The sequence below is a fragment of the Gobio gobio genome (assembly GCF_949357685.1).
Source record: "Gobio gobio genome assembly, chromosome: 25".
NCBI classification, from domain to species: Eukaryota; Metazoa; Chordata; class Actinopteri; order Cypriniformes; family Gobionidae; genus Gobio; species Gobio gobio.
In genome coordinates, this window is record NC_137121.1 from 19,262,095 (window position 1) to 19,269,978 (window position 7,884).

The 7,884-nt window shown below is 37.1% G+C and overlaps 1 protein-coding gene across 1 annotated transcript; it reads right to left on the reverse strand.

The window, feature by feature from the left end:
* Positions 1-43: 43 nt before the first annotated feature.
* gtse1 (G-2 and S-phase expressed 1) lies at positions 44-7,407 on the reverse strand. The gene is made up of 12 exons (XM_079810028.1): positions 7,298-7,407; positions 7,003-7,057; positions 6,683-6,740; positions 5,690-6,326; positions 5,444-5,605; positions 3,109-3,250; positions 2,386-2,778; positions 1,705-1,774; positions 1,424-1,633; positions 990-1,302; positions 797-913; positions 44-375 (listed from the first exon to the last, which is right to left on the reverse strand). The coding sequence occupies exons 2-12, from the start codon at positions 7,022-7,024 to the stop codon at positions 280-282; spliced, it is 2,220 nt and encodes a 739-aa protein (XP_079666154.1). The 5' UTR covers positions 7,025-7,057; positions 7,298-7,407; the 3' UTR covers positions 44-279.
* Positions 7,408-7,884: the final 477 nt, after the last annotated feature.

Sequence of the window (7,884 nt, forward strand, 5' to 3'; positions counted from 1 at the left end):
GCCCCCTACTGTGTAGGAGCACATTAAAAAAGGAGCTTCGACGACATTGTAAATGTAACATTTATTTGTACCTTTGGGGAGGGGAAAACAACTTTCATTTCTAAAATACAGCAGAACACCATGATTACATACAATTATGCAAGACAGACAACAAATAAAAAGGTCACAATCGAAGGCTAATAAAGCACAGCAGCATCCAAGCTCCCTTGTTAGATTCATTTGAAATGCTCCAGTTCATATTTTTTCTTGGCACAGTTTACAGTTCATTTTGCAGGTCCTCTAAAAAGACAAGTCGATCAGTGGAGCCGTGTTCTTAGTATTTTCTTTCTTGTCCTCTGGACTCCACTTTATAAGAGGTGAACTCAGGTCAATTAACTGGGGGATAATACATTAATAAATCATTTAGATAAACAGCATACATACTTGAATAATGCAAACAATATAAGACTTCGCACTACAGTTCAAAAGCTTGGAATCATTAAACATATTTAAAATGTTCTATTTCAAATAAATGCTGCTTTTTAGAACTTTATATTTATCAAATATAGATGGTTTCCAAAATATTGCATTGATAAGAATTGTTTCTTGAGCAGCAAATCAGCATATTAGATTGATTTCTGAAGGATCATGTGACTGAAGACTGGAGTAATGATTTGGAAAATTCAGTTTTTACTGAACATTTGATTAAATAAATGCAGCCTTTATGAGCATAAGAGACTTCCTTCAAAAACTTTTTTTTAAATCATACCAACCCCAAATTTTTGAACGATACTGTGTATATCAAATGTCCTCTCACCTGTTCTCCCCAGGGCTTTGCAGAGGAGGATTTGATCAGGTCTGGGGTGTTGGAGAGATCGATTAGCAGCTTCTCTTTCAGCTGAAGTGCTGGTGCAGGTGCGTCCACAAGCAAAACCTACAATTGCAACATTTTCAGATGTTTTTTGACACACATTTGATCTAAAAATCCATTCGAATTGAGTTTATTTTACCTCTTTAACATCCTTTTTCTCTTTGTTCTTGAGCAGATGGTGTTTCTGGAGGTCCACTGTGTTTGGAATTGTTGGGGGTTTCATGTCAACCTGAGGAGGCTCTGGATCACATGACGAAGGCTCTGGATTACATGGCGAAGGCTCAGAGGGATTCTCCCCAGCTGCTGGCTCACAGGCAGGAGGTCCTTCAGGCTCATCCTCCAAATTAAAGACCAAGGAGCAGGGATGGAGGTCAGCTGGAGGGCAGGTCTCCTCATTTGACACTGAGGTTTGCTCATCTTCCTGTTTCTCAGTTTCCTTCATGTTTTCTGGGCTGTACAGATAGACAGTTTGACTTAGATTTCTACTTATACAGAGATTGAGACAAGCTATAGAATAACTGAGATCAACTGATGAAGTATCTTAGGAGGCAGGTTAAGGGCCAAAAGTAGCACCTTGGATCAGTGGCCTCTTGGCTAGAGTTTGATGAGCGGTCTGTGATCTGGGAAGGTTTACTCGGGCGTGACACGCTCTTGGGTGTGAAAGCAGGGATACCAGAGATTCGACGGTTGACTGGGGTGGGAAGAGCCGAGGGCCTCCGCAGTTTACCCATAGCCGAGGGCGTCAGGAGGCCCGCTGGGGGACCCACTAGATTATCAGGAATACTACAAAGACATGTATCAGAGTTAAGAGAATCCTTTAAAAGAAATGGAAGGATGTTCTGAGAAAATATTACCTGTCCACACTGCATGCAGACAATAATTTCTTGGGCTTCATGATACAAGGAACGTCAGGTGAAGAGGAAACTATAAAATCAATAGAAGTTAGCATGACAATGCAATAATGTCCTGGTTAAATCTCACAGAAACAATTAGGAAATTATATTCAACATAAAAATAACTCTTTGTAGGACCATTAAGATTTTTGCATTGTGAGATTTTCATAAAATTAAATAAATAAAAAAACACTTTTTTATTGCAAATTCTCATTGTAATAGTTATTTATTTTAAATATAATATTTACACATACATTATATATATATATATATATATATATATATATATATATATATATATATATATATATATATATATGTCTGTGAAATAGTTTATTAAGAATGAATTTAAAAATAATAATAAATATTGGGTATTTATATTTAAATTTTTCTTCTTTTTTAAAATATTTCCCCCCTCACTTAATCTTTTTTATTATGGTGAAGAGAATTTTTGGGTAAAATGTTTTTAATTGAACAAAAAAACAAAATCTAGATAGTCCTAAAAATCTTAATTTTCCATACACTTAATATATATATATAATTTCTTCTGATTTTAGTGTGAAACATGACATGCTCTTGACAGGTTGAGTGAGATTCATCCTAATAGTTCCTATACATTAACATGATTCTGTTTTTTCTCACCCTCGGATTTGCGAACTCCCTTCAGGTAGTTTGTGGGTGTTGGCATCACTGGGACCTTGAGTGTAGGGTTTCCCCTTAGAGCACTTCCAATCTTAGCATTAGATGCAGGGATGCTGGTAGTGGTCTTTTTAGCAGTATTCTTTACTGGGGTCATAAGCTGTGGATGCGGAAATAGGTCCGTTTTCTTAATGGGTGTAGCTTTGACAGGCCTGGGGAGAAGTTCAGATGCTCTCCTTCCCTGTGTAGAGATGGAGGTCCGTCTGCTGACGGGGGGCTCTGGGTTTCTGGTAACAACAGAGGATTTGCGGCTAGAACTCGGCAACCTGCTCACACTGCTGTGTGAACGAGCACCGATGCTGTTAGTGCTGGAGTTCAAGGATGAATTGAGTTTGGCTGGCGAGAGAAGGAGTTGATACATGTTAATAACCAGCAGATGGCAGTAGATACACTGATCTAATCAAAATCAACCACATTTTCTTTTCAAAAATACATCTTCATAGGCTTGTAAATAATTAAATCATAAGGAAAAATGAAAGCAAAAGAATAAATAACTACTTGAAATGCCTCAAATGGATTTATGCATCACAACATTAAAATGTACAGCATAAAAAAAATGGATACTCATTTTGAAATTGGCTAAAGATTAATTTAAGCTATTCAATTATTAGTGTTATTAAAAACTATAAGTAGGCATTAGATGATGGCAAATGTATGAAAGGTAACCTTTGCTTCCTGGAGAGATAGTTAGACTGGAGTTGATGCTGGACACAGAAGACGAGGAGGAGGAGGTGTTTCTCCTCCTGTCCACAACTCTAGAGTTCTGAAGTGAAGGAGCTTTAAGAGCAGACGGAGCTCGCAATTCTGTCTGAATGATATTGAAAAATGTTTAAACAAATACATTTTAATCTGTATTGTCGAGCAAGTACCAAAACCGTGCATCCGCCTACATTAGTGGTAAATTACACTAAATGACAAAACATGCCTATTGTGCATTTTAAAAACAATGTACACTACAGTTTAAAAGTCTAGTGTCAGAAAAGATATGCTAAGAAATATGAGAAAGATATTAATACAGTAAAGACATTTATAATAATACAAAATATTTATATTTCAAATAAATGCGGTTTAAAAAAAACTATTTGCGAAAAAGTGCATCACTGTTTCCACATAAATATTAAAGAGGTCATAGGATGTTTTTTAATGTTTTCCTTTTCCTTTAGTGTGTAATGTATCCGTTTGTGCATGTATACGATCTGCAAAGTTACAAAGCTCAAAACGATTTATTCTTTCTAACAGCGAACACTGATCCACACCTGCCTAAAACGCCACAATTCAAGCCCAGATTACTACCTCAAACGTCCACGTCACAATGTGAAATATTAGCATAATGGCACAAAGAGAGAAGACGATGATTCAGTGAATTGTAGTTTTTGGTTTCAGAGGTTAAGATTTATTTCTAAAGCTGTTCCTGAGCAGTACAACCCAAACGTTAGCTTGTGCACATCTCTTTTTACAGAGGACAGCTTCCTGAACCTGGCAGAGCACAACGCAGGCTTTACAAAGACTACTTGCCACTTTTAAACATTCTGCTCAAGTCATGCATGCAAAGTTGGTTCAGATCGATTACCCGCATTTTCAGAATCTGTACGGTAAAACCGACGACTTATTATTAACTGTGGGTTTACAAATGCTTTAAAAGCTTTGGAAGCTGAAGCTTGTGATTATGGAGAGGGGCGTTACATTTCTGACACGCTTGAGGTGTTTGGCCAATCACAACGCACTGGCTCAGCTGGCCAATCAGAACACTCTGAGCTTTTCGGAAGGAGAGGCTTTGTAGAAATCAGGGCGTTTCATACAGACTGGGAATAGAGGAGCTGCAATAAAGTACAGTATATGAAAAAAAAATATGTTTTTTGAACATTAAAGCAGGTTGACCTATTCCATTACACCCATTAAAGGGATAGTTCACCCAAAAATGAAAATTAGCCCATGTTTTACTCACCCTCAAGTCATCCTAGGTGTATATGACATTCTTCTTTCAGACGAATAAAATCAGAGTTATATTACAAAAGTCCAGGCTAATCCAAGCGTTATTATAGCAGTAATAGTTGTTCTGTTTTTGAAGTCCATAAAAAATGCATCTGTCCGTCAAATAACATGTTTCACGCGGCTCCGGGGTGTTAATAAATGCCTTCTGAAGCGAATCGATGCGTTTGTGTAAGAAAAATATCCATATTTAAAACTTAATCAAGTAAGGTTCCAGCCGATCACCTTCCGTGTTCAATTTATGGAAGAAGTGTTGAAAGGTCCTCTGCCGATCGAAAGACTAACACGACCAGGTCCGCTCGTCATGACGTCATGAATGCATCTTGAGTTTCACTTTCAACTTTCAACACTTTTCCATGGAAGGCAATCGAATGGAACCTTACTGGATAAAGTTTTAAATATGGATATTTTTCTTACACAAACGCATCGATTCGCTTCAGAAGGCCTTTATTAACACCCCGGAGCCGCGTGGAGCACGTTATTCGATGGACAGTTATTTTATGGACTTCAAAAACAGAGCAACTATTATTGCAATTATAATGCTTGGATAAGCCTGAACTTTTGTAATATAACTCTGATTGTGTTCGTCTGAAAGAAGAATGTCATATACACCTAGGATGACTTGAGGGTGAGTAAATCATGGGCTAATTTTCATTTTTGGGTGAACTATCCCTTTAAACAAAATAATAATCTTTATTTTTTAACATAAAGAGAACGTTTTTAACATAGAGAAGAAAATCAGCTGCATATTAGAATGATATCTGATGGATCGTGTGACTATGAAGACTGGAGTAATGATGCTGAAAATTCACCTTTGCATCACTGGAATAAAAATATATCAAAATAGAAAACAGTTTGTTTTAAATTGTAATAATATTTCAGACTATTACTGAAATTATGATCAATGAATGCAGCCTTGATGAGCATAAGAGACTTCTTTAAAAAAAAAAAAAAAAATCTTGCTGACCCCTGACATTTAAACTGATGTATGACTAACGACAGGTCCTTTTACCTTGTTCCGGGTTGGAATGCTGCTTCTTCCTGGCAAACTAGTGTTAAAGGAGGAATCGCTGACATCAGAAGCAACACTGGTAGTATCAGAGAGAAGGTCTTCAGAAGAACCAGCTCTACTTGTGTTTCTACATCCGGGACTGAGCTTCAGCCCAAAATTACTCTGAAAGACATCAATAAAACCCAAAATAAATATCATATGTCAAACAGTAACGGTATATAAATAAATGGAGAGAAGAATTCATACTTTGCTGGGAGGAGGAAGCCTAGTTTTAGTGGCCGCAGGCAGTTTTGTGCTGGAGGAAAGTCGTGAGTTCCCTTGGGCTGTGGGTTTGCTGGGTAACACCCCACTACTAGCCACAATGGCTTTGCCTCTAGTAGCCACCTTCGGCTGCGTCACAGCCGGCCTGACTGGACTCGACGTACTGAGACGTGGCTTGCCAAACCTGGCCATCCCATTAGCTTTCAGCATTCGCTTCTGAATGGCGGGTGGAAGCTGCTTCATCGGGCTGTCCTGCACAAGAAAGGTCTCTCTTTTGATGGGACTCAGAACGTGAGCTGGCTTGCTGAACATGCTCAGTTTGACAGTTGTGTCCTCCTCAAACATCTCGGTCTCCTCAGCTTGGAACGAGGACACTACGCTGCTCTCGGCTACAGAGTCTGTGATGGTTTGCTCCAGGTGGCTGGCGAGCAGATGAGCTTCTTTGCAGATTTCATCAAACTTCGCACCTGTGAGCGGACTCCAGCTGGACTGTTCTCCCTGAGACGGACCGCTGCTCATACTGTCCTTCATGTGAATCTCAACTCCATGAGAAATGCATTTCTCTTTATGACCAACTGGACCCACGAACACCTCATCCTCAACATCATAATCTCCTTTGGGGCTATGAGAGAACATTTCAATGATATACATTATCATAAAATATTAAAGCCACATTATAATTCATATTGTATATGGTTATGGGACTTAAATGTATTGCCTGAACTGACCTGTTATTTTAGTATTAATATTATTATAGTATTTATTTTGTTGAAATAGCTTTCAATTTTCTTTTTAATGTAAGGTTTAGTTTTTTTTTTTCAATTATTTTAATAGTAATTTCAGTTTTCATGCTTACTTTAGTTTTTTTTAAGTTTACCATCTAGAATTTATTTTATTTTAGCTTTATTTCAATTAACACATTTTTTTAATAGCTTTAGTTAACAATAACACCACTGCCTTAAATATATTAAAACAAACCTCGCAGGTGACAATGAAACGTCAAAGTCAAATTTCTCCTCAGCCAGTGAAACAAAATCTAGAAGTAAAACACAGACACAAAACACTGATAAAATTATACATTCAAATATGTTTAAATGTGCCAGATCAGTGTTCATTTTCTTTGTCTTGTTATACTACACTTACAAAAAAGTACAAATACTGTGGTGTTTATGACATGTACTATTTTACTGTTTTTTTCTCCCTTTTTCCCTCTTCTGGCAAGTACCACAGTATTACTACGGTACTTTTTTGCAAGGTTAGTTTAGACATAATATTGTGATCAAATAAAACGTCATTACCACTGCTAGAGAGGGATGCCATCTTCAGCCAGGAAAACAAATGGAGGCCAAAGTCCTGCCAACATCAGTTTACAGTTAATTTGGTTACACTTTTTACTTACAACACGTTTGAAACACCAACAAGTACATTAGAGCCCAAACGCAGTTTAAAATACATGAAATAAAACGAACGTTACTCAATAAAACGAGCCATTTTTATCGTATAACTAACCAATACATAAACATACGGTTTGATCACCGATGATATTCTAATTTGAAACAGATGATAAACATTTGGTACAGCTAAAATACTTACTGTTCGTTTGCAGCTCTGGGGTTATATTTATTAATTTTAGTGCTGTCTGTTCACAATAAATAACTGGCCCTTGCGACCTGTTTCCACATTTCAAATTTCGTAGCCAGTGTGATTTCGAAGATCACGTGATGCGAATCCAGCGACCGGATTGGTTGGCGGTGCAAGTTTCCGGAACGCAGCAGTCGTCGTGTTGACGTTGAGCAATGCGCAGAAGAAAAAAAACTACTTAAAGGGATAGTTCACCCAAACATGAAAATTCTGTCATCCCTTAATCACCCTCATTTTGTTCCAAACCTGTATGAGGTTTATTCTGTTGAACACACCTTAAATTTTGTTTTGTGTTCAACAGAACAAAGAAACTTATACAGGTTTGGAACAACATAAGGATGAGTAAATAATGACAGAATTTTCATTTTTGGGTGAACATACTCTTAAACCATGTTTATGCTACTATTTTTTTTTTACTTAAAAAAGTCACCAACAAATATAGTGCTTATGAAATTAGTAGTTTGTGTATATTTAAATATGAATATAAAATAGCAATTACATTTCTATTTATTTTAATGCACATTAATGCTATGTAATGT